The 27,741-nt window shown below is 39.7% G+C and overlaps 1 protein-coding gene across 4 annotated transcripts in view; it reads left to right on the forward strand.

The window, feature by feature from the left end:
* Positions 1 to 27,741, forward strand: part of DPP10 (dipeptidyl peptidase like 10) — a 441,914-nt gene that overhangs the window by 391,769 nt on the left and 22,404 nt on the right. For all 4 annotated transcript variants that reach the window (XM_040069480.2, XM_040069479.2, XM_040069481.1 and 1 more), the window contains 9 exons: positions 7,719 to 7,839; positions 10,383 to 10,537; positions 12,975 to 13,072; positions 16,407 to 16,530; positions 18,624 to 18,662; positions 19,748 to 19,855; positions 23,349 to 23,440; positions 24,855 to 24,902; positions 25,237 to 25,358. In XM_040069480.2, coding sequence (XP_039925414.1) covers positions 7,719 to 7,839; positions 10,383 to 10,537; positions 12,975 to 13,072; positions 16,407 to 16,530; positions 18,624 to 18,662; positions 19,748 to 19,855; positions 23,349 to 23,440; positions 24,855 to 24,902; positions 25,237 to 25,358 — 907 coding nt within the window. The remainder of the gene's footprint in view (positions 1 to 7,718; positions 7,840 to 10,382; positions 10,538 to 12,974; positions 13,073 to 16,406; positions 16,531 to 18,623; positions 18,663 to 19,747; positions 19,856 to 23,348; positions 23,441 to 24,854; positions 24,903 to 25,236; positions 25,359 to 27,741) is intronic.

Genomic DNA, 27,741 nt, shown 5'->3' on the forward strand with positions numbered 1-27,741 from the left:
TTAAGTCTGTGAGTCCCAGGAGTATAGTAAGTGAAATCACAGATGACAAGCAAATATTTGCTCCGTTTGGACTTGAAGAAGAGAGCAGATATTACACTGTGACTAAAAATAACAGAATCAGTGGCTCTCAGAAAAAAATTGTCTATCAGAACTTTGGAGGATGCTGAATGGTGGTAGAGAAAATGACAAACTAGGCATTCATTTGAAAGTTATTGCTTTGATAGATCCTGTATTTGCAGTATTTTTTGCAGATTTGCAGTATTTTTTAAATTGGTGAAAGCTAATTGCAAATTTCTGAAGTGGAGCTATTTCTACAATATTTCAGGTCTGTGAACCAGTAGGTAGAAACAAATACTTTAAATGCTTGAATGAAAACCAAACTTGCTACTTTTATAGCAGCTGTTGAAAACTGGCAATCAAATTGTGTCGATGTGGATGCAGGGCTTTGATCTTAGTTTCTTCCTGGAGTCCAAAGTTAGTTCTAATATTACTTACAAGTCAAAGGAAGTGCGTGGATATCTGCATTTTTCCATAATTATGGTGAAAACAACAGTAGGAATTGAGACCACATTTTAGAATAAAAATTACTTTAAAACAATTCTAAAATTAACTATTTCCTTTCATATACCACTTATTTCTTGTATGCAAGACCATTTTTTATGCTGGACTTTCCACATGTTCCAGAATTAAAGGGCATCAGCCCTTTGGATATATAAAATATATATGCATGCATACATGTTATCATGCAGTATAAACTTAGCACTGTCGCTGAAACTGGAGAAGTCGTGGTTTAATCTCTGAAGAGCAAAGTACAATATTTGCAGGGCAAATAAGAAAATCTTTATTTGACTTTGTTCTGCTCATGAATAGCTGATATTATTTTCATTAATGGCTTTTAGTGAGAAAACAAATCTTAGTGAATGATCTGACTGGGGGCAGCTGGATTTGGCCCTGGCTAATGTATGGTAAGACAGGAGACAGAACAAATGGTAAGAGGCAAGCCCAGATGGAAAAGCATCTTGAAGCTTTTGAGGAATTAATTATCCAGCTAATTGGCTGGCAGTCTCACAAGAAGGGACGGAATTTTGCTGAGTGCCTGGGAAAGCAGCAGGTCTGGTGGGGCCTGTGTGAGCTGTCTGTGTGGGGGCACAGGGTGCTGCTTTCTGCAGCAGAAATATTCCTGCCCCTCTGCAGAGCCACAGGGGAAGCTCAGCGCTCTGTTCCATGCAGTGCTGGCTCTGAGCACACCTGTGTGTCCTAGGGTAACTTAATGATGCTTGTATCCCCAGTCGTCTGTTCTGTTTGTGCTGTATATTGAGTCCTGTGCCTTTAAGACTAGTTCTAAGAGCAAGGAGAAGCGTGGAGTTTGTTTTGAGAAAACTGCCTGACTCCTCCACATTCTGCTGCAGATGGGGTGTTCGGCGGAGGCTTGGAGAGACTGCAGGACAGAGATTTCTTTTGCTTTTAGTTCGTTTCAGCTAGCTAGGGCAGAGAAGTTCCCTGGACTGTTTTTTTTTCCTTTTTCTTGGATCTGTTTAAACCTGCTCTGGACTGAAAACCCAGGGGAGCACTGGGGGCTGCACCTGCGGCCCACCGGGGCCTGGACCTCGGCATTTTCCAGCAGCGCCGGAGGGACTGGGACTGATGAGAGACTGAGAGAGAGCAGGGCTCCACCCACGGCAAGGACTTTCTCAGTTTGCCATCTCACTTCAGAAGGAGAGGTTTTATTGTTTCATACTATTCATTCTTTATACTTGTATGCACTTCATTTGTTTAGTAAAATAGTTTTTTCCACTTTTCTCCAAAGAGGTTTTTTTTTTTACTGGACCGGTTAGAGGGAGGGGCCACTTGGGTTTCCTTCCTTAGAAGGATCCTATACAGAGGTTTTCTCCCAAATTTGTCCCAAACCAGGACACTGTGTCACCCAGAGAGGGGTGACCTGCGTGTCCTTGCCAAGGTCACTCAGGAACAAGCCAGGGCTGGGCTGCCCGAGGAGGCCGTGGGTCGATGTCTTTAGCGCTGTCAGCAGCAGCTGCAGGAGTTCTGCAGCAGAAACATCTCCTGAATGCCTGTAGGTCTCCTTCTGGGCATAGTCAGAAATTCCTGTATCTTGTCATAGCTCATATTTTCAGTGTGAAAGCTGAGGAAGACTCTCATGGTCTCTGGGGTATTAAGTGGGAGTACTGAAGTTGTTCCAGACCTGGAGTAGTTATTTATCTATTTATTGGTCCATGATTCTGTGGAAGAATCTGATGATTTTTTTGCATCACAGAACTCTCTCTGTACACAAAGAGGCCAGTGATTGTTGTACAGATTTTTTTCCTAACCAAAGATGTGTAAGTACAGGTGACTTAGTTTATTTTCCAGCTGCGCCTGCTCTCTAGCTTTAGAGTTTGGTTGGCACTTTCCATGAGCAGGGTGATGAATCCATGTAATGGCAAACAGTACCTGTAGCCACACCCAGCAGTTTCTTTCCTTGCAGCCTGTCCCACTCCCCAGTCAGCCTCTGGGGGAGGAACCCTGGTTCTAATACCCATCCTAAACCTGCCCTGACACAACTTCAGTCCATTCCCTTGGGTCCTGTCCCTGGTCACTGCACAGAGCAGATAATGTCTGCCCCTGCTCTTCCCCCCACGAGGAAGTTGTGGCTGCAGTGGGATCTCCCCTCAGTCTCCCCCAGGCTGAACAGACCAGCTCTGCTGTTTTTCCACCTAAAGACCCTGGGCTTTAGAGTGGCCTCCAGCAGCTCTGGGCCAGCTGCTGCTGCTGCCCAGCTGGAGCAGAAAAGGCTCGTGCTGTCGCTGAAACGCTGCCCTGCAATCAGAGGAGGGATTGAGTGTGGATGTGCCATGCAGGAGGCTTCAGTGGAGCACCAAAAGGGAAAAAGTGGAGTATTTTTCTGTAATTTAGCAGCTTTTCTCTGCCTGTAGTGTTTGAAATGATTAAAGACACACGGGGGGCCTCTCCAGCTACTGGCACTAGGTTTGCTGTTCAGCTGGGGAGTGGCATGTCGCTGTTTTCACAGCTGTCTGCCATCTGCAACCAACTCGGACTGGGTGCTCTGCTCCAGACCTCAGCCTGGAAATCCTGTAATTGTCAAACATGTTGCAAACAGTAAATAAGTGTTTTGGAAGGAATTAATTTAGAAGCAGGTTTCTGAAAAAATGGTTTAGAGGATGCCAGATGTGGAAGAATGAGATGGATTAGTGAGGTAGGACATTAGAGCAAGCAAGGCCTCAAATTCTTCCCAGTCGGTGGAAATAAATGTGATTGTTACCAAGAGTTAATATCTCACTAATCTAAAACATTCATGTGGGTGTTTTTCATTAATTGGAAAATACTTCATAAAATCATTGAAGAAATTCTGTAGGGTTTTTCTCCATTTGGCTTAAGATTTGATGTGCAAAATCTCTAAGAAAACAGAAAGATAATTTTGAAGGCAGTAGATTTTGACATTTATCCCAATTTACAGCATTATTAGCTGAGGGTCTCAGCTGAAAATTGTTTCAGTTTTTTTAAGAATACTCATGAAAGATGGGTAGAAGAGAAGAGGTTAAAAACAAAAGCGTAATAATTTCCATATACAATAGCATATCCTGGTTCCACTTTGTGCCTTTTTCAATTTACTTCCTTATCATCATACCTGAAAGCTGTGAAAGCTTTTCGGGCACAAAGTCACTGATGTATTCTTGAGAATACCTGTCTGATACACAAGTAGCAACTCCTTTTTTAGCAGTTTATGAAGATTCAGTAGTTGTAGCCAACATTTTAGTACTTGTGATGTAGTAAGTAGACCCAAGTGTACACTAAGAAAAGCCTTCTAGTACTACTTGCTCCCACAGACCTGAGTGGAGAGAGACCAGCAAAGGAAATTTTGGTTTATGTGATGTTGCTCAAAACAAAATATACAAGGGGATAAAGTATGTGAAGTCCTCTTCTGGAAACTTTTGGGCACATCTTTAGTTCTACTTGGTGAAGCCAGGTAAGGCACATTTGTTTGCAAGACTGTGCTCTAAGGATTTGTTTGGTTTTTGTTTGTTCTGATCAATTATTCTTATCCCAGGGTAATGATTTGTTATCTGCCTTGCAGTGTTTGAGAGTTTCAGTCTCTCTTATAGGAAAAGTAGCTGTTTGAGTTCTTTCCCAGACTTTCTCGCTCTTTCACTCAGTTTCGAAAACCAAATTGTGGTTCATAAATTGAACTTCCAGGTATTCTTGTACTGCAAGTAATCAGCAGGAGAAGCTGCCTCTTAAAAAAATAAAAATTCTCATCTAGTCTCTGTATTTTTGAAAAAAAAAAAAAAATTGGAAATAAATTTTAGTGTAGAATAAAGCAGAATTGTAAGGTTTCTTTGGAAAGCATTGGTGGTGATGTTCAAATTGGGCAAGAAAGAGAAAAATACATGAGGCAAAGAAAAGGATCTTCAGTATTGGGAGGGGAGGGGAGGGCTTTGCATTTAAGGACTTCCCTTCCTCTGAGGCCGGAGGTTTTTTGGATATTTCAGCTGAGGAATAGTTCCATTTCTACTCTTTGTTTGTGAGCTCTTGATTATTCACATAAATTAAAGTAAGTGTCTGTTTTCCTCCCAGAGCCACTTCACATTTGACACCACTTCTTGCTGCTGGCTGGTGTTGGGTGTGCAAGCGCAAGATGAAGGCAAGCAGGATCTACTCAACAGTCTTAGGAGCAGAACTAATTTCAAGGGGTGATCTATTAAAATTTTAGTATTTTAGAGCTATGTGAAAGGTACATTTGTATCATGTAAGTATTGTACTGGGAAGAAGAGTTCAAAGTGAGTCTGCAATCCCCCGCCTGCATTCAGTGATAGAGAAGTGAGAGCCTCTCAGGCCATGACTAAGTAGCCTTCACAGTAATGCTGTCACTCCTGTTGCACCTCTGCTGCCTGTTTTGCTGCAGAAATCAACATTTTAACTCCCAAGTCCTTATTTCCAAGTGGTGAATGTGTGAAATAGTTAGATGAGCCCTTTGGCATGGTCAGGGGTGGAGGGGAATGCAGCCCTTGCTGCAGGGGTCAGGCTCTGTCCCTGAAGGAGAGTGCATTCCTGTCCTGCAAACAGCAGTCCAGAGGCTTCCCGTGGAAAATGGCACCTCCTGAAATACAACAAATACTCAAAATTACAGATGAGATTAAATGACTAGCCCTAATGGTGAATCTTTCTGAGATGATTTACAGGCTTTGGGATATTGATCTTTTGGAATGCTGCAGGCAGTGAGTGCAGCGCCGCACTTGCCAGAGCACCAGCCACTCATCCACGTGCACTTATGTGCAGTTTAGTGGTGTTCAGGAACAAAAATGGTTGTATTTCATAAGTGTTCTGCAAAGGAACATGAATTCTTCCTTCTTAATGTCAAATTCAAGTAATCAGTGAGCTCAAGCCTTGCTAGGAGGAGAGCTGCTGCGTGACTTTGAAGTTTTTCAAGAACTTTAAAGTGTTCCAATAGGTACATTCAAGAAAAAAAAAGGGGGTTGGAGCAGTTTTTAAAGTTGAAGGAACATGTGTCAGGAGTGACGAGGAAAGAAGGGAAACTTTGGGTGATAGTGTAGACTAAGATTGTGAGGATGCTCAGAGGGTGACTGAGAACTGGTTTAGGATGGAGACAAAGCTGCTTTATGAAATGAATGAGGAATAAAGATGATACAGCCACAATCAGTAGCACAACAGTGAGTATCCTTCAGAGATATTTACTTATCTGAGATCTGTCAAATGGCATTAGCAATGCCTGCTAAGTAGTAATAACAGGATTAAAAGCCTTCTCAGGGTTCAGTCATAAAACAAGTAATTCTTAATCCTGCAGTTTGTCACTGATCACTTTAAATGGAAGTTTTCACAGCAGAGACAGGACAAATACCTTCACCATTAAGAACACTAACAGCCAAAAAAAAAGGAAGAGAATCAAAAATCATCCTCCTGATCTTCAAAAATTAATTAGATTGATTTATTTTAATTAAAGAAAATTAAGTAAAACAAAATAATTTGACCAAGTAGGCTTTTTTGGTAACCTCTTGAAAGCTGCTGTTTATATAAGAAGAGATTATCAGCTGTAAGAAGTTGCTTCATAGGGAGCAATAGTCATTAGGGTGATTCACTACTTAGTCTACCTGTAATGGAGTACAAAAATTTTAGTTGACATAGCAAAAATTTTAGTTGACATAAATAACAAATGCTTGGCTAAATTATTTTAGTTCTCTTGGTTAAGCAGTTAACCATGCCTTGGTTTTGCTCATATTAATTTCTTTTTCGTTGGAAATAAAGGTGCATTTTTTGTGCAGAAGTACACATTTACAAGAAGTTCTTGCTGATGTTATTTCAAAAGCTTGATACATACAGCATTCTCTCATTGTTGTTTTCTTTTTCTGTTGATGTTGGGTGATACATCAGCTTCCCAGAAATTCTCTGTACCAATATAATGCATTGTGGTGTATCGAACTGGTCCAACAGTTTTTGCTGAAGTTTTGAGCTTGTGGCTGAGCTTTGAATTCTGCCCATAAAGGACTTCCAAGCCACCCCCAGTTCCCAGTAATGGTTAAAATCATTGCATTGCTCATGGTATGGAAAAAACTCAGCTTTATAGCTTTCTGCAGCAGAAATCAAGTGGCTACTGTTAAAAATCATTAGTTTGGGGACTCAGAGGGAAATCTGTTTCAGATGGTAATTTAGAAGCAAAGAGAACAGCAATAATAGTGATAATAAAACTTTGCTCTTTGGTTAGTATTTTCCCATAAGTCATTTCTTATGGAAGAATGAGAGAATAATAAATGACCAGGCTTTTTAAATAGTCTTTAGTGGAAATATGTTTACCTCCTGTTACACTCCCTGAGGCACTGTATATCAGTGTACAGTGCTTGAATGGTGTAACAAAAATTTCTGTGGCATTTGGCTTCTTTAGTCCTGTCACTGATGCCTTTTCTCAGTGTGAATTGAGGTGGTCCATAATCTTGCTGTTGCTTTGACTTTTGTGTTAAGCTGTGGAAGTGCACACGTGGCCATTGTGATTTATTGCACTTTGTCATGGAACCTGGAGCTCAGCCTCACAAAATGAGTGAACTTGGTACCCTTTGCAACAAAGTGAGCAGGGAAAGAAGAGCAGACAGGGCTAATGAGTGGCAGCGAGGAAGGAAAAGGAGGATCACGAGCCCAGACTTGAAAAATAAGCAGCATTTATGTAGTGCGCTTGAGGTAAAACATTGGTGTGCCAGACAGAAGTCACCAGCAAGCTGAGAAAACTTTACTGCAGGCTGCCATTTGTTTTTGCTTCTCCAGAGTGTTCTCACACCATGATATAAAGCTGTAACTTATATTTATGATGTACGTACTATCCTGTGTGTCCTTGCAGAATTGTGTCTCATTTCACAGTTAGAAAACCAGATGAAAATTTCTTTATTCATTCAGCTGTTATAAAACTTGTCTCTGTATGATTTTGGGGAGTGTGATAATATTTTTTTAACATGAATAGAAATATTTCATCTGGAAAGACAATTTCACAGGAAGGATTTGCTTGCCATAAGTATTAAAAGCCTGTTTAGTTTGTCCAATTTTATAATAAAATGGAATATGAAGACAATGTTGGTGGAAACTCATGCTGAATTATTCTGTAGACTGTTCTGAGCCTGAGGAAATTATGTATTCACTGCTGAACATTCATTTATATCCACCAAAACATTGGTTTTTCTCTCCGTCTCTCTTACCTCATCCAGATTTATATATTTGAAAATAACATCTACTATCAGCCTGATGTAAAGAGCAGCTCATTGCGCCTGACATCCTCAGGAAAAGAAGGAATTATTTTTAATGGAATTGCAGACTGGTTATATGAAGGTAAGCTGGACGAATATATCTGTTTATTAAAACAGATGAAAGGTCCTTGTACAGACCCAACAGCACAAATCTGTTCATTTCCAAAAATGACAAGGTTGGGTTTGCTCCTTTCCCTTCTCATTTTCCTGCGGGATTGCCTTTGTATCTACTCTTTCATTGTATTGGCTGCTGGCTTGCCAATGTAGCAGTGTTTTCTGAGAAAGAAGAATTCATTTCCAACCAGAATGTTGCAGATGAACACTTGGTAGCATGTAAAAGTGAGCAGGGAAAAGGCTCAGTTTGATGCTTTTAGGGACAACAGTGATGATGCATTTACAGTTAAAACATCCCCATAGAAGAGGGAACCCAAATTTGAGTGGGGGATGGCTCAGTCTGTCTTCTACAGCCAGTACCACAGAATGTTTCTCTCTGCACTCAAAATGCTTTTAACGTAGTGGAAGTTTAAGGAAAAGAATAATAATAATAAAAAAAGAGCAGGTGATCTAGCCTGGTATAACAGCTTAAAATTAATACACATTTCAACGAGTCTTTCTGTAGGACTCATGTATTCTGTAGGGAAATAGCTTGGTGTTAAATACTCAGTTACCTGAGGTATAGAATTTCTTGTGTGAAGGGTTTTTTTAGGAATGCTGCTAATGCCATACAGCAGGGAACTTCACCTTAAAAATGGTCTATCCACACCTCTTGGCACTGCAGTAGTTATGAGCAAACAGCTCACCGTGGGGTTTTTTTGTTTGGTTTTTTTTTAATCTCTGCTCAAGTGAACTCTGAAGTTAAAATGGTGATTTGCATCCCTCAGCCTGTATCTGATAGTTTCCCATTTCCAAGGTTTCCATTAGTGTTTTGAAATGTTTTAATGTGGCAGCGTGTTTCAAAACAAAATAATATTTTTAAATGGAATATCATTTTATATGCATTTAATAATCTTAAAATCTAACACAGCAGCATGCAAATTGAAGAATTTAAGCAGATATAGCTCATCAAAGTTGACGGAATATATCAAGTTTTTTGCTAAAACGAAGGGAAGTGAATAAGAGTCACAGCCAGGAGAAGCAGAAATTGTCTGGTTTGGGACTGCTGAGGTGTTGTGGGAGATGATCCCAAAGCCTTCCTCATGAAGCATGTCCTAAAGCCTTCTCTAAGTAAAGAAGCCTTCTTTGCTCCTTGTTTTCCAAGTTTTTAATCCCAGGTGGGATGCTGCATTTCCTGACTTGCAGAGAGCTCCCTGGGCTCCCAGGGCTGCAGGCAGGCAGGGAGCCCTTCTCAGCTCCCAACACCACGGGTCAGGGTGAGAGGGGTTCTGTCTGTGTGTGCTGGAGAACCCCAAGGTCTGGGATTGGCATCAAGGAGCACACTGATCCTTTCCCATTGACCTGGTCTCCACTTTCAGCAGTTTTTTAACAGCATCAGAAGCTGAGCAGGGTGAATATTGTCCAGTCGAAGTTGAGAGATTTTCAGTTGAATCGAGCACTCTTCCTCCTTTGACCTCATTTGTTTTCTTGTATCATTTCATGAGTTTGTTAATAGCGTTTTACCTTACGAAGCGTTTGGGAATAGCTTTTCTTTGTGTGAATAACCTTGTCTGAATGCAAACAGTAATATTTCAAAGCAAACATGATTGTGATTTTTTGCTATCTGATATTCACCATTCGTTCTCTGCTCTTCTCCTGTGTAAAAGGTTTTACTTATCCAGCTGGGGAGAGAAGCATGACCCAGAATATTTGACTTTGAATATAGGTTCCAGCTTCATTTCACCTAACCTTAGATGATTCAACCCATTAAGCTGCTTCAGAACCCTCAGAATCCGATTAGCAACTTGGAGAGTCTCTACTGACAGTATAAGCAGTTTTGTTAGGTAGACTCTCAAATTAGGTATGCAGTCAGCCCTTTTCCCTTTTCCCTATTCTCAATTAGTTTCCCAGCCAAATTCTTCAGATTTAAATACAAAATCCTTACTAAACAAGCCAACCTATCAAATACATAATGAAAATTCTAAGTCTTTTCACAACTGGAAACAGAAGAGTTGTACGGGGAGAATTTGGAATTGCTCAGGAGCTGCTGTCCTGGGATTCCAGGAGTTTGGGTCCTGTGCCTGTGGTTGTTTCTGGTTTGTTTATTTTGACTGTGATATACAATGACAATAAATGTAAGAAAACATTGAGTGGCATTCTTAAGAATTGGATTCATTTGGAAAGCAAACAAAATTTGGATAAAAGTAAAAGTTTGGTACAGATTTTCAAAAAGTTTCACTCCAGAAAAACTGAACTTCCCAAGAATTAAAGCTGGCCACTAGACTGAGACAATTTCACATTTAGGTGATTTATTGATGTTAGTGGAAGTGTGCATTTGAGGAAAATTCTTAAAGCTTGGTCCTCCAATGTTCCTTGTTATCCAACCATTCAAAGCAGGGTGATGTGAAATTACTGAAATTACATCAGACACGTTTCAAGGTGGCACAGAGAGGATAACTTGCTGCCAGCTGAACAAGCTGGACGCTACAAGTGAGGTTTTTTTATGGACCCTAAGGAAATCTGGTTTTGCAGAGGAACTTCTTCATTCCCACATTGCCCACTGGTGGTCTCCAGACGGGGAAAGACTGGCCTTCCTGACCATAAATGACTCTCTGGTGCCCAACATGGTGATTCCCCGCTTCACGGGAGGGCTGTACCCCAAGGGAAAGCAGTATCCATATCCTAAGGTAAGATGAGTGGGAATGCAACCCCCACCTCCTCTTCTGTACTCAGTATTCAGCCATGTGGGAAGAGTGTTTCCAGACAGTGACAGAGGCTGATTTTTTCCATGATGCTTTTTCCATAATCATTATTTATTTTTTTTTCAGTAGACTATAACACCTGAAAAGAAACTATCAGGTGAGGGGACAGCAGAGAAACTAATTTGAAGTAATTTTATCAATGACATTTGTCTTGGTAAAACCAACAGCTCAGAGAGAAGGGTGATGCATTTGAAGGACTCTGTAGGAAAAAGATTCAGCCCCAGCAGCACTGTGTGTGCAGAGCACAGGGCAAGTTCCTTCACAGATACAGAGGTCTCAGCAGATTGTGCACTTATTAATAAATGTGACAGACTGGATTGAATAAGACAGACCATGGTAACATATTTTTGGGGCCATAAAAAACAGGAAAAAAAAAATTTGGAATAATCAGTGTTTTAGATTTAGAGAAGGATTTTTAGATTTGTTTTGGAAAGTGAAAGAAGAGCCCAGACAGGAGTAATGCCTGAAATCACTTCTCATTTTCTGGGGATTTTCTGGTGAAGTGCCTCCAGATCTGTTGTTCTGGTCTTCCAGCTGTTCAGTTTATCCAGGCCATGCACACAGTTTTGAAGTGCCTGGGTTCCTTTCTGACAGGTCTACCTATATGGTGCAGCTCCTCTGGCATTTCAGGGAAGTTCATTGAGAGCTTTAGAAAATATTCCTGTTACCTTGCTATTCCTGCCACTGCTTTTAGGTGGTGAACCTTTATTCTTGGTGGTTGAACAGTTAGACTGAACCAGGTAATATTAAACAATAACATACATTATATAAATAGAATATATTTGTGCTATTAAATAATACTCTGAAATAATGAAACAACAGTATTGTTATGGGTTGTTTATACACTTGCATTGGCAAGAGGCCTTGAGTGACAAAACAGAGAAAAAAAAAAAAAGGAATATTTTTAAGTCAGCTTTGTAAATGAGAAAGGAGTAATTCTATTTCATTAACAATTCAGCATAAAAGTGATACACAATACTACTTCAGTAATCTCATTAATGAAAAAACATTATCTTTATTTAATGTCTCCATTTAATACAAATTTAGCTATTCGTTAAACATCATTAATTGGTAATGAAGCTGATGGTGTAGCAACAGAGATTACAAAAAAGATTTGGTCTTTATTATAGAGTCCAACCATCAGAGAAAATTATAACTAGGATTAAAAATAAAATGAAGCACACATGTTTTTGTGAGCACTGGAACATGCTCGCCCATGTCTGTGTATGTGTCATACAGACTGTATTCTTAAAAAAAATAAAGTTTTTAAAACTTTTTTTTGTCGTAGCAGTGTTAAAAGCACACAAATGCCACTTCCTTGTGCTCCATGCCACTCAGAAATGAGTGGATACAGCATTTGGACTTTATTTTGAGATAAGCCAAATTTCTAAAAGGAATTTGTGGGTATATTTCAGCCTGTGAAGAGCCAAGTACACAACTTTGTCATTTACTAAGTAAATCTGTAGAATCTGTGATTTTTACCTTTTCCTTCCAGTGTGAAACAGGGCTCAGCCCCACTGAGGAACACATTTCCTTTCTTGTGTCCCAAGGGTGTTACGTCGTGTAATTCCTGTGACATAAGACTGGAACTCGGGGATGGCTTGTCTGGGACAGGGATGTGGGACCAGTAGCACCTCCTTGCAGCCCTTCAGAGCCTCTCTTCCTATTTCCATTGCTTTCTCTTCCTCTCAGGAACATCTCTTAGTAACGAGCCATGTTATGGGAGAAGGATGATTCCCACCTCCCCGTAGCTCCTCAAGATTTATCAGACTCTTCCCAGTGGATATCTATCAAACTGCCACATTATTCCCCTTTAACAACAAGAAGCATTTTGTTTCCCTTGGAGCTGGCCTGCCAAAGCAGCTGCCTCCTGGTCCAGGCCATGAATTGAGATTTTCAGCTCAGCAAACAAGGGAAGGAACACTGAGGGAAAATGGTAAAGAGAGGAGGGAGAGGGGGAATGCTATCCCAGTCTGAGGCACTGCAGCTTTTCAGAAGGAGGAGTAACAGCATCTGAAAAAGGTTTAGCTGGAGGCTGGATTTACCTGCAGATTTAGGAGCCGTGTTTTCACTGAAGCAGCTGACTTCGCTGAACTGGGCAAAGCCACTTCTAGTGCTGGTCACTTGCTCTGCACAGGAGGGTCTTCCATCAGGAAAGGGTGGTGAGGGAATCACTCAGCACTTCATATCGTTATCTGAGTGATTCATATGGCTCTGAAATTAATGTTTCAGATTTAAGATACTTGAACTTTAATAACTTTTCATTATTTTAAAGATATTGAATTGTGTTAACAAGTGAGTCTGCTTAGCTGTCACTGATTCAGTGCCTCTAAAACTCCTATTTATTTTTTCTTTTCCAAAGGCAGGTCAAACAAACCCCACAGTAAAGCTGTTTGTAGTTAACCTGTATGGACCAGCACATACCCTGGAACTGATGCCACCTGACAGCTTTAAGTCAAGGTATGTAATTTCATGGTGAAATATTTTATGGTAATTGTTCCCAAAGCAATCAGGATGTTAACAGTGGCCACTTACTCACAACTGTTACAAACAATCATAGGCTGGTGTAGTTCTCTTCCACACAAACTGAGGTACTCTTATTATTGAGGAATAATTTAATAGTGAACTATGCCTTGCAATTATTAGTGTCAACTGAAATGCTCACTGATTGTATTAGTAAGAGAAATTATTTTGAATGAGTTGAGCATTTTGAAGTATTTTCTTTCTCTTGATGGGCCACTACTGAAAAACATAATAAAATCTGCTCCTACTTGCTAACCCTTCATTAATTAAACAGTGCTGTAAGATCTGAAAGAGATTTCTTGCCATCAAGATCTTCATTCTCCTTAATGGCATTAAAGTTGAACTTTAAGTGTCAGAAGGCACAAAGAAGTTAACCAAGAAAGCAATGTGTAAGAAAAGATTCCCAAGAAAAAAAATAATCTTGAAAACGTTGTTCAGATGTTATGGTTTCACTTCAGCGTTTTCAGATTCATTCTGCCTCCTCGGCAGATGGAAAGTAATAATAGACTCAAATATGAATGTTGGCATCTTAAAACTTTTTTTGTCTTCTTGAAACTGAAACCAAATCTCTGGAGCATCTTTGCCAGTTCTTGATAAAGATACTGTTGTTCAATTGATTGAAATTCTGGCTTGCGAGTGCATGAGAAGACTGAGTAAATCTATTTAAACCTAGGGAAAAAAGTTAGGTTCTTCTTCATTTTAACTATTAAGGTATAATTTCCATGCTGTAAAACTTAGAAAGATTGTATAATTGTTAGCCAGTTTTACTGTGAATTGTGAATTTACTGTAGATTTGACTCAGTATTTCAATAACATTCTTCACGCTGGTCATCAACCCATATATGTCCATATATCAACATACACAGAGATGTGAAAAATGTGCTTTAAACAGGCTTTTCTAGAATGAAAATATTTGGAGTTTGTAATGCTTGGGAGTTTGGGGTTTTTTCTAAAGTATTAGCTTTTTTAGTAAAAGTAGTAGCTACCTTTAGCAGTCAATTTATTTCAGTGTGTTCATAACCCTTTCATTATGGAGTTATTAGTAAATAGGTCATGAGAGTTGAATGGTTCATTGTCCATTACTTAAAACTTAATAGTTTTAAGGATCTTTTGGGGCAGAAACATTTTAGAAATTGCTATTGTACAGGTCATAACTGTCTGGTGTTATGGAGAGATTCTACACAGCAGAGAAACCATAGAAATGGGAAGGGAGGGGGGAAAGGAAGGGGTAAGAGATTGTTAATTAACCACAAAAAGTAACATTCAGATTCTCAGCTTGTCCCAAATTGTGTCTGGTGAAGGACCTTTGAAGACATGAAACTGTTTCCCTGATTTTTAGGGCATCTGGGAACTTAATGTATGATTGAATAAATTCAATGAAAAATTCAATGAAAAATTAGATTAATAAATTCAATGAAAAATTCATTTTCTTCTTTTAGGAATCCTCTAAAAGTGCTTGGTAATATTTCCCAAGTCCTGTTCAGGCTATTCTGATATAAAGATAGGGATAGCACTTGTAAATTTTACTCCTGAAAGTTTCATTCTGAAGAAAAATTTAACACATACTGTGCACTGTTAATGCCACAAAAAGACTGGCAGTCTTCCTTCAGATACATGGTTGTATTTCATGCAATTTCTGTTTCCCCCTTGGTGCTTCCATTCCTGGAACATTTATGGAACCATTTCCAACCGGTGTACAGTTGTGTTTTCTTCAGTGACGAACATCATTTAATATTTTGCTTCAGTCCTTTGTCCAGAACACAATTGGTTTTTCCTCTTTGAAGTGGGGTTGTGAGGAAGCTGGATGTGTGTACAATAGAGCCTGAGGAGCTTGGAGACACAGATTGCTCTACTGATTGTGTCACCTGGTGTCACGGCAGATCTTGTTTTACTCGTGCACACATTTTTGCTCCTCAGTAGAGATTAAACATTTGCCAAAGGAAAAAACCAACCAAAGAAAAAGGTAAATACTAGACTCAGAACACACTTGAAATCACCATTTCTATGTATCCTTCTGGAATCCAGATGTGAAAATATCTGTTTTGCTAGGAGTCAGATATGAAAGCCAGAGGAATCTGTGCATGCTGAGTTGCTCAGGTATGTTCTGCCAGCACAGCACCGGGCTGGGTGAACACAGTGCGCTCCTGTCTCTGCCTCTCCTGTGTGCAGCTCTGCAGCTGGCACTGCTCAGCATCTTTGATCTAGTGAGGAGGCTTTCCAATGGATAATTAAATCCTGTTGTCAAAGAGTAATGAGATCTCTATCAGTAATAGATTAAAAGCCTAATTAGTCAACAAGGGGGTCTGAGTTTTTTCCAGACAAGCTCACTCCACTGTTGCACGTAACTCAGCTGGACTGTGAGAGCTGCCAGCTGCCACCAGTGGAGGAGGCAAGGAAATGGCTGGGCTGGGGTGACAGCCTGCAACAGGTCTGCTCCCAACATCCCCAGACTAACAGCCCAGCAGGATCTTGGGAGGAGGGGAACCCGACCTAGAACCCAGTCTAGACCTTTGTGATCTAGAATGTCAGAACCTGATCTAGAACATCTGTTTCTAGATTGCTAGAACGTACCTAGACCTTTTGGGACACCTAGAACCCTAGGACATACCCCACCCCCCCCTTCCCCCCTAGAACCCAAACTAGAACTTTTGAACCCTCGAACTCAAGTCCTAGAACCCAGACCCTCCATCCCACGGGCCCAGGAAACCTCATGGGCTCAGCCTGGGCTGGTGAGGGACAGACAGTTTGACAGATCTTATGAGCTGTTTGTTAAAACATAGACAGGAACACGTTGCTAGTGAGAGGGACCTCCCTTTTATCCAGAAGTCCTGTTATAAAATACTTGTTATTTTATAATTTTGAAGTGAGCTCTAGCTGTGTTCTAATATTACAGAACCTTTTTTTTTTTCCTTTGGCAGTAGGACTGGATTATTTTGCAGAAATGTGTGTCACCTGAAGTTATTTGTTGTAGGAAAACCTGGCTTCTGTTGGAATTCAGTGCTTGTTTCCAGGTTGGCTGGAAAGTACACAGCTCATGTGTATTTGCAAGCATATGTTTCACAGTTGGTAAAGTTATGCAAAAATTTCCCAGGGGAATATCACACTGAAGGACCGAGCCATCCCACTTGTAGGAACACAGATACTGGGCATCCTTTAATACTGGCACTGCGTTTTCAGCATTTGAATAAACTGTATGTATGGGATTTTTTTTCTAAAGTCGAATCTGAAATATCAGTGATCTGAACATTGTGTTTTCAAATGTTTTGCTTAGGGAATATTATATCACCATGGTGAAATGGATAAGCAACACCAAGGCTGTGGTGAGATGGTTAAACAGAGCTCAGAATATCTCCATCCTTACAGTTTGTGAAACCACAACTGGAGCTTGTACCAGGGTAAGTTGTTTGGATTTTTTTTCCCAAGGTCTCTTTTCAAGGATTCTTCTGCATTTTGTTTTCATATTCAGGAAAAGATATTTGGAAATCAGTTTGCAGATGCAGTAGTTGCAAGCTGAATATAATTAGTCAACTGGGAGGAAATGGATGTGAGAAAATTCCAAATATGATGAAATGAGTTCATGCAATTAGCAACTTGGAGTGACATTTTCAGAATTGCTAAGCTTTTTTCATTCATTAGCCTCATTGGAGGCTGCAGTTGCTGAACATCATGTACTTGGGATGTAGCTAGAGCAGTGACAAGCTTGTCTTCTGACAGATATTTTCAGCTGACTGGTTTCTCTTCTCTCCCCCTGAAGAGTTTTGTTTTAGATCTTTCTGTCTCTCACAGCTTACATACACTTAAGGAAAAGGTGTAAAATTCTTACAACTCCTTCAAATCTGATTGCAGAATTAAATAACTTTCGAAAAAAAAAGTTTTTGAAAGGCAACAGGGATATTTAATTTTTGAATGTAAGCCAAACTGAAATACATTTTTTCTCTTTGAATCCAGACACATTCCACCCCTGCACCCAGACTTTGACTTCTGACACTACTGCATCTCCCCATTTTCGCAGTCAGTCTTGCATCTTGAACGCACTTGGCTGCTTTCCCATTCTGAGTCACAATCTCTTCCCAGAACCAGCTAAAAGTATAAGTATTTTCTGTACATGCTGATATCAGTACCAACAGATGCTCCAAAGCAGAGGGTATAATTTGGCAGTGTAAATGGTTATGGGTGATTAATGTTGGCCTCTGAGTCAAAAGTCTGCTACTGAAGTCAGTCATATTGAAGTGTTAGAGATTATTTCCAAGCTCGTCTTCTTTTGCTGCATACTACAGGGTGCTTTTCCTCACTCAGAAACTATGAATGAGTTCCCAAAGTATTAAGATTGTGACCATGGAGATTTGGTTGCTTTTCATCTGGTTCCTGTGAGCCTTTTTTGTCTTTTTATTAAGAAAGTTGGTACTGAGCTGATGCAGCTGCTTCAGAGAGGGAAACCTTTATGTGCTCCAAGGTCAATTGGACTAGTTGGAAGTAGGTATCCAGGGAGCTGTAATCCAGGACATAATGTAAGAGAGACAGACTGAGAAACCCCACTCCAGAATACCTGCAGTGCAACAAAGGACATTTTTAGGGGGGTGATGCACTCTCACAGTTGTGAGTGCAGCCCAGGCCTGGCTCATCCCACCCCACACCCTCTGGGATAAGGTGATGCTCTTGAAATCACTAATGGATGAGGAAAGGGTAAATATTGTGAGAGTTTAGCATTGTATCACACCATTTGATTTCAGCTGTAAACATTTTTTTTTTTTCTCCCTAGGACGTTTCACACGTCCTCAGTTTCAAAAAGGAATGTGTAAAACCAATTGCTGCAATAGCTACAGATTTTCATTTTTTCAGGCCATTATGTACAGATTCTTCTATAGCTAATAAATTTTCATTACTTCACTGTGACTATGACAATTTGCAGCAGTTGATGTATATTGTATTTTTTTCCCAACAATGTGTGCATGATATTTGGTTGTTTTGGTTTTTTGTGGTTTTTTTCAGATGGCATGACGTGAAATATAAGTATGAACAATAAAACTCAATATTTTGTTTTTATTTTTTTCTCATCACTAATGCCACACTACAATCCATTAAAGCATGGGATTGTGATTTGGAAAGGTCTCACAATTTGAGCTTGATGCTGGCTGTTTGCCCAGTGTTGATGAAGGACCTAAAATATCCAGTTGTCAGATGATGCCTAGAGGTTAGAAACTAATACAACTGCCTGTGTAAAGCTTCTTGATAGCTAATCAGAAAGGACTGAAATGGCATTCTTAGTTCCCCTGGGGTATTCCACCAAAAACTCTGAATAAAGCAGCTGACTTTGTAATTAAATTATCATTTGTTTCAACACAAGTGCCAGCAAAGAGAGAGGAGATTGTAACACAGTAGAAAAAAAAACCCATGAAATAGCTAGAGACCTTTTGCTGAATGTAGGAAATATTTTTTATCTATAGCTTTCCATAAAAGCAAATTTATTTTTTTTTTTTTCTTCTTTTAGAAATATGAAATGCAGTCAGACCTGTGGCTTCCTAAACAGGTACAGTATAAATGCTATTTCTGGGTGCATAATGTGTAATTGCTTCATTGTCATTTTTATTTAACTGTGTGTTGTTTTATAAGCTAATGAAATCCTGAGACACCTGTGAGAGTCTTGGAGGGAATGTTCTCTTTAGTTTCTGGTCTGTCTGGATTCAGTTCAGTAAGCATTTAGATGAGCAGCTGATTAACTCCCTAACTCCGGGATGGTGGAAGAGAGACCAGATGAATCCCATTCCAGGCACGTCCTACCTTCTGTCATTTGTTTTTGATTTTAAAATGATCTCACCAAATTGAGCAGAAGGAGCTCAAAGATTAGAGGTCATATGGGCTATAATTGGAATGAGAAAGTAAAATATTTCTAAATTCATACCCAGAACAATATGTTTAACTAATATGTCAACCAGTTATTCCACTTTCATAGCTTCAGAAGAACTGTCCAATAACCAGATGAAACACATTCTATTTAAACTACATTTCAGGCTTCATTTTGCAATGTACAAATGAGAAATCATTTTAACAACAACAACAAAAACCCCTATGCTTTTATTGCAAGCCACTTTCCTTTAATATTTCTCTGCAAAGCTAGACATGGAGAGATAGTATCACAATTTGTGGTAAAACCCTGATTCAGAATATCACTTCAATGTGCTTATTTTTTTCCATACAACTTTATCAAGATCAGTGGGCGTTAAGCATGTACTCAGTGAGTCCAAACCATTGGAACTTTTTGTTCTCCTCCTCAGCAGTAGGAGTTATCTCTGTCAGTATTTGCATGCCTGTAAAGGACGCAGTCCTGGAAAGTCCCCCTGCATTCGGAATGAGATTACCAGGGCTTTCATTGTGAGGGACAGTTCTGCAAGCGCTGTAATCCTTTAGGATAGGATTGCACATGGCGTGGACTATATTCAGCTTTAGCCACCACATTTCTGTTAAATTTAGCAGAACATACTTAAAACCTAAGGATGTTTTCTCCAACTGACTTTTGAGCGCAGGAAAACCAAGGAGACAATAAAATGTAGGCTGATCTTTTGTTAAGAAGAGTAGTGACAAGTGTTCCAGCCTGACAGGATGTTGCATTTTCAGAACGAGGAGCCCGTGTTCTCCAAGGATGGCAGTAAGTTCTTCATGACTGTGCCAGTGAAGCAGGGCGGCCGTGGCGAGTTCCACCACATAGCCATGTTCATTGTGCAGGTAAGGCTCTGGTCAGGCTGCTTTTAATATATCCTTATTACTAATATTCTTTTTAATGTAAAATATAGGCTCTCTTAATATCCTACTGCTTATCTGGGACTTGTGCTGTGGCCCAGGCAAAGGCCTGAACCTCGGTTTAATCAGAACATCTGTGTCACGGTCATTTGTCCTGCCCAGGTTGTCTCTCAGTGCAGTGGGACGTGTTTATAACTTCTTCCAGAGTAAATGCTAATCCTGCCTTTTCTAAATACCCTATACATGCATATTTTTAAATAACATATAATTTTAAATGTCTGTTCAGAATCTGCTCTTACAGAACAGTGAGGGGAGACAATACCCAAACCTAAAATTTGTTTGAAAGTTAGAACACTTTTATTACCCTTTGCAACATTTTGTAGCTGATTCCATTTCCCGGGGTCATTACTTTTTCCAAAGAGGAATCTGAAAGCAGATAAATTTGCAGTGTGATTTTGAAGGTCACCAGTATGAAGTTGTGATGAACTAATAAAGGAAATTATGCCCTGGAACAGAACACTCCAAGGCATCTATTTAAATCATCAGAGCATCACTTCAGGTGCTTTAGCGGAGCCATATGACATAGGAGGGATTACCAAGGTACCCAAAACATGAAAATAGCAGATCTGTGCCAGGCAGCTCTGTTACCTGCCTTTATGACAGCGTTCTGGTATGAACATTATTAAGTCTGGAATATTTTCACACTGCACTGCAGACAGAACAAGAACAAAAGAACTTTAATGACAGTTTAACCTGAAGAAACAAGAACAAAGATACTCATTCACTAGAGTAAATATATCAGGAAAGAGTCAGTGAAGATAAAAGGGATCACAGACATGTCAAATTCTATTTCCTAAAGAAAACAGTAGCTCAGATGACAGTCTGGTAAAGGTGTATTGATATAATAACCACATAAAAAGTCATGCCTGAGCAAAGCCATTTAGTCAATCAAGTCTTATTTTGGTATCTTTCACAGTATGAATAAGTACCTTTAAAATACATGAAATAATAATGATCTGGATCTGAAGGTTCCCTTGCAACATTCCCAAGGATGTTACAGATACAATCAAATTTGCCTTAACCTTGTAGGCTCTGACATTTCTTGCTACTAAAAAGCCCAGGAAACTTGATCCTAATTCAGGGAAATATTTAAGCGAAGGTTAAGCTCACTCCTATTCAGTAAGGTAATTAAATACATGCCTACTTTTTAACACATCTTTTAATTCCAGCAGAATAATGTTTAAAGTCAAGCTTATGTTTCAGAATTTAGTACTTTGTCCCTTTTAGGCAGAATTAGAGCCCTGGGTATTGCACAGCTCCAGAACTAAAAAGACTTCTATTTTGCCTGCCATCAGCATGAATAAACAAATCTGAAAGGTATCACCAATGACAAATTTGGCTTTAAACATGTAGCCGCTCCTGAGAAAAAGGAAATGTGATATCCCATGTATCAGCCATTATTCATCAGTAAGCAACATTCTGCATGGTAATGGGGCTGATAGAGAGTAGTAAAGGGCAGGAAATATGTTTATATGATGTGTTTTACACACTGCATTAATCTGATTGTCCATTATTTCTAAAGCAAACATAGAGGCATAAAAAGTATATTAGCCGTTGCACATAAAGCCCTTTGTCACATTAGATGTTTGTCACACCTTGTGAGAGCCACAGCAGCACAGCAGGTGAGGTGCCCTGCAGAATTTAAAGCAGTCAGCAGATCACCAGTGCCCAGATGGTCACAGCATTTCCGTGGTGGAAAAGGGTAACTCTGGAATTTGGCACTGGAGTTCTCATTCCTTCTCCGGTGCCGCTCAGAAGAGACATCAGCCCATTGACAGAAATCAGCTTTCATGTGCAGGGAAGTTAGAACAGAACCAACGTGAACTTGCAGGGAGAAAGAAGCAGATTTTAATGGCTCACTTTAATTTGATCACTGATGCTGATTGCTTAATCTCACAACAAATGCTGCCCTTTCTCAGGCTGCATTTCTTTGACTGCACTTCAGAAAAGCACGTGTCAATGACACAAGGCACGTTAGCAGAGGCATCTAATTAAATCTTTATGCAGGGAGAAGTTGCTGTCTGAAAGGTTACTGTCTATCACAGATTATTTACTGCCTGAATGTGGAGGGCTGGATGTGTGGGTTATTGTTTTCAAATGCTTTTAGAAACTTATGAAATATTTAAAAGAAACTAATCTCAAAATGGGATTGAATCATGTCTTATGTATCTAGACATTTCTTTCGTGGAGTTTTGCAGCTCTAGAAAGTCTCTTTTTTTCCGACCACAAAATAAGAATTATAAAGTAACTTTAATGGATCAAGATGATAACGTTCTGCAAGCTTCATAAATTATGTATTATGGCTGTAACCTTGAAAAATAACCATGTTTATTAACGCTTGGCTGCGCTTTTTATTGCTGTTTCTTGTTAGATTCTGTGATCTTAATATTTAAATATCTATTTCAATAGTTGCATCTTCTCTCTCTCTCTAGAGAAGAAATAGGCACTTATAATAAATTGCTGATATGTATTTTAATCATTCCTGGAGACAGCACTGAATATCAGAATCTTCCAGAACAGGGAGCCCTCATCATAAACATATGTACAGCACCTAGCACAATATCCTGATTTCATTTGGTGCCTGCAAGGTTTGTCACAGAGTTGCTACATCATTCTTTCCTTGTGGATCTGCTAGGAAACAGATCAGTTCCATGGGACTGGGTTCTGCTGTGCCAGCTCCCAACATGTCTCACAGGGTATCTCTGAGCATTTGCTTCTTTTTAGTTATTGCTGCTGTTGATGTGGAGCTCAAGGCACAGTTCAGAAAAACATGGATTTAAAAAAAAAAAAAAAAAAAAAAGCCAACCTTTTTTATTTTATGACTTTTTCTAGGCCTTGCAACCACTGAGTATCACCTCTGAAATGTCACCTCTTTTTTTTCTTTATAAACTTTGTCTTGAATTTGAAAACTAAGAATATGTGTATCCAGGCCAAGCATAGTAACCCTAATATAGAAAAATCCACATAAAGTATATCCAATCTGTGAGGGTTGGAGTTTTAATCTTCAGTAGCCTGAGCCACGATTTTCCCTTTTGCACTCGGCAACACCCTCAGATGAACTGCTCACTTAGGTTCTGTTATTTTTAACCTGTGTCTGATGAAGAGTCTGCTGCAATTTCCAGCCAAAGAGTTGGTTTTACTTGCACTGCATCCTGACTTCTATTGTTTATTGACATGGGGGCAACTGAAAGAAAAATTGTGCTGAAAACCTAGATCATTTTAATGACTTTGAAAAGCTTATAGATGGGAGGGAAAGGATAAGTGAAGTTCAGGCCTGTCAAAATGTAAGGTTTGTGGTTTAAAGATGTTATATTGCATATTAAAGTCTAAAAAGCTGTAATCAGCAATGACACATGCAGGGTGCTAGGCAAAGAAGAATGTAGCAAGGTGAAAGTTGATGTTTTCCATCTCTCAACAGGCTAAAAGTGAAGGAATCAGTGTGAGACACCTGACGTCGGGGAACTGGGAGGTTATCAAAATCCTGGCATATGATGAAAATACTCAAAAGATGTAAGCACTATTCCCTTTTTTAATAAAAATATTCACGGTTTTGAAGTTGAATCCCTTTAACTCAAAATTAAACAACAGTATTTCTTTCATTTTGGAGAATTACCATAACTTTGATGCACCTGAGTACATGGGGTGCAGTTGTAAGACAATTTGTCTGCCATTCTTTTCCTAAATGCTTTTTTATGCAGAATCACACCATGATATCACTTGACTCTGTATTTTTCAGAATAAAAGGAATCAACACAGTGAAGCAGTAATGACATTTTGGTAATTTCTTTCCTGGAGTCCAGATAATAAGTCAGAGTAAATTTTTAGTTCTTGATAAAACATCACACCTTTGCTGCATGAGGTCTCAGAGTTTTGGGGATTTGATCCAACTTTATAAATTCATATTATTTGTAGATATTATCAGAGCTCCTGATTCTCACTCACAGAGAAATCTTTCCATAACCCATCTTAGTGACGGAGTGGAAGGTGGTTTTGGGGAGGACTTTAGAACTAACACAAAATGTCTGAAGGCTTCCCCTGGCTTCAGTGGATCTTGCTTAATTTTCACTTTCATCCGTCCTTGGCAAAAAATACAGAAGCATATCTAATTTCACATTTATATATCATATTACACATTTACTTTAAAATAAATTATATTTCAACAAGAACTCTATTGAGGCTGCAATAAGTCCCATCTTTTCCTCTTGTACTGGAGAAAACCCATTTTGACAAGTCTTTCTATGGATTTTGAAAGTATATCCATGGAGAATTTCCTGGTACTTCTGCAAGGCCCAGGGGTAAAAATGGGATGTGGGTGCACTCAGGCTGCAGAGAGGTGACAGATGTCACCTGGGCTGTCCCAGCCATGTGAGGAGCTCACCCTCCTTCCGCCCCTCAAGCAGAAACTTTGTGGGGATCTCATCAGGGAAACACCAAGAGCTTCTTGCAAAATCTCTTCCCACCCATGCAAAGTAGATAGAAGAACAAGTTGGTTTAAAGCTCAAAGAGATCTCATAAGACTTATTATAACATATGACATAATTTCATTGTGACCTTTATCTACTACTTGGATTTCTATTGCAAACTCTTGGAGTGAAGCAGAAACTTTCTCTTCTGTATTTTTAATATGGAGAGAGGTGTCCTGGTTACTAATGGAGCTCCTGGGCATGATAGGAATTAAAACCATTAAATCCTGTTTTCACAGTTTTAACAGTAGATTGTAGAACTTCTGAAATAACTAATCTGTATATTGGACCAAATTTAATCTTGGAACTTGGGTTTCTATATAAATATTTGATCTTCATGGATATTTGTGAATTTTTTATTTTTAAAAATGTTACTTATGGTGGCTCTCACTTCTCTAAACACTGCCCAAATCAGACAGTTTACCAAACCGAGTTTAACTTTTTTCCTCTTTTGGACACAGTTATTTCTTAAGCACCGAAGAGTCCCCAAGAGGAAGACAGCTGCACAGGTAAGAGGTACATGGGGCTGTGTTATCAGCTTCTTCATCCCAAGCCATAAATATGAAATAAATACAAAGTAATTTTTTCTGTATAAAAACATTTATAGGGTTTAATAATGTAACTTTAAGTGTGGAGGCAAATCACCTCATTTTCAGTGCTTAAATCTGAGGTTAGTGAGGTTTTCATGGTTTCCTACTAACGCTAATGTTGTCTCCCAGCACTGTGAGTTGTTGCTGGTCCATTGGCGCTTTGGGCAGCTTTTGGATCCTGTCCCCATGGCCAAGTTTACTTTATGGTATTTCATTCCAGTGTAAAATGTTTCTGGTCATTTTCTTCCCCCAGTGTATCGACAGTGGGGTCGTTGAACCGTCAGTGTCTCTCGTGTAACTTCCTGAAGGACCAGTGCACGTACTTCAGTGCAAAGTTCAGCCCCATGAACAGGCATTTTCTCCTGCACTGTAAAGGTAAGGCAGATGCTCAGGGTGCAGTGCTGTTTGCTTCTGAATTAATGCATTCCCTTGAGAAGAGAGTTAGGCTGGAGTCTAACATCTCAGCAGTGGATTACTCAAAGTTCTGTACAGAGCCTGTTCTAAGACTGCAAGTGAAGATGTTCTGTGAAATAGCTAAATTATGAGTGATGTCAGAAAGCTGCTCCAATCCTGACCCCTCTGTCCAGGTAAAGAGCAACTTACATTCACCCTAAATAGAAATCCTTCACCAAAACATGGAATTTTGGTGATGGTACTGTGGTTTGTAACAGTTTATTATTTTATATATTGGGATTGATCTTGTGTGACTGTGCCTAGTTAAAAAGTGAGGGCCTGTGTTCTCTAGCGGTGTTTGTACACATGTATGTGCAATGTATCTACACACCCCCATACTTATGTGTATGGGTGTATCTGTCAAAAAACAGCTGTGGTTTAATCCCCAGAGACAGATCCTCTATATCAGTGCAATTGTAATAAATTACTCACAGTGTTTTACTGTTAGCTGCATTCCAGTAGCACTAAATGGCACCAGTTGGCTTCAGAATTTCTGTATAAACAAAAAAATTAAGATGATCCCACACAGAGAAATTTATAACCTACACAGGAAATCAACACTGATATATAAGCAATAAAAAAAAACTTCAGAAAAGCAGGACACAATGTGTAATAAAGTACACAGGTAAACCTGTTGTCCTTGAAACTTGCAAAATTTTACAGGCACTATCCCTCCAGTATGTTTTCATAGCTATGATCAGAGTGTAAAGAGTAGAGGACAATTCATCTGAAATGCATATGAATAGCTCATTTTATATTCATGCTTTTTCTTTATTTCTTTCACAATGCTACTTTTATTCCACACACCCCGCCCCCCCCCAATAAAATACCTGCTGACTTGAGCATTGAAAGTATCCAAACAAAGAAACTATGAATATATATTGGCTAAAATCAGGAGCTTGTTTTCGGTTTTGTTGTTTTGGGTTGGTTTTTTGTGGAAATGCACCTGCAGTACACAGCTGATTAGAAGAAGAATGTACAAACTGTATGGTTTATGCATGGTTAAATCTGCAGCAGAAATGATGGAGCTAATCTTGAGGTCCTTCTCTGAGTAATGAGCTCCTCAGCTCAGCAGAGTTTTCCCTTGTGCTTGACGTAATCCCTGTGGGGTAAGTCTCAGACTCTTGCAGGAGAGAGCTTGATAAATTGGGAAGAGTTTTTTGCCCTGAATCAGCAATGTGCCGGGGTCCAAAAGCATCTCGTTACTATTTTAGCAAACTATATTCAGCCTGTAATTTTTATGTGCTTCTTTGGTATAAAAATGTGGATGCCAGTGAGAGGTTGTGCACGTGATTACTCACAAGCTCACGGCTTTCAGAGACTTTGGCAGTTCTCTCTCTGAGCTGGGATGGCTGTAGATCATCCTCCCGGGAATAAACCTACACTCCACTGACTTGCAGTAGGCTACCCTGAGCTGTAAATGTTGGGCAGGGATGATAAACCACTGTAATTCATTTTTTCTGGCATTTTTCTAACATTCATGTGGCTGGGTTATTCAGGGTCTTCTGCTGTGTTTCCTCAGAGCTTGGCAGGTACAGCAGCAGCATGAGCCCCTGTAGTGCCAGGGCCCTGGGCTGGGCATTTGGCACTATCAAACCTGAAGGCAAGGTCACTGTAGAACTGGCATCAAAACTCTTCTGCTTGTGAGAGTGAGGCAAACTGCTTTGAGGAGACAAAAGGCACATCTACTGTGCAGACACTTGTTTTCCCACAGCAAAAAGCCTTCACACAATTGTTACAAAAGCAATTTGCCCAAAAAAACCCTTGGAGGATTCTGGACTGGTACAATCTGTGTAAGTTTCAATTCTTCAGCCTCCTGTTTACCCACGAGCAACTTTATTAGGATAGTTTTTCCTTAGTTTCCCTCAGCCAGGAGATCTCTCTCATTTTACCAGCTGTATGCATCTCCAGAGACTCTCCTGAGTGAGGAGTTATTTCTTGCCTGGTGGATGGAGGACTGGCTCCTCAGCCTCTCAGTTTTGGCAAGCACATCTTTTGCACTCATTTTCCACACTGCTTGTGGATTTTTCCTTCGGCACTTTGCAAACCCTAGGGAGGTATTTTTCTCTCCACACAAATAAGATAGTTTAGAAAGGGAATAATTGTTTCTCCCCTTTTGTATAGCAGGAAATAAGTGGTGGGTTTGGGGTTAATGACAGGAGGTCAGTGGGAAATCCAAGTGCTGTGCTTTGTTCTGATGCACTGTAACACAATGCCTGTGACACAAATTTGGGTTTTTTTTTTTTTTCCCCTCTGATCAACATTTTAATCTGCTGCAATCTCCCTTTTTTCAAAATGTCATCAT

This window comes from Hirundo rustica, chromosome 7 (genome assembly GCF_015227805.2).
Source record: "Hirundo rustica isolate bHirRus1 chromosome 7, bHirRus1.pri.v3, whole genome shotgun sequence".
Lineage (NCBI taxonomy): Eukaryota > Metazoa > Chordata > Aves > Passeriformes > Hirundinidae > Hirundo > Hirundo rustica.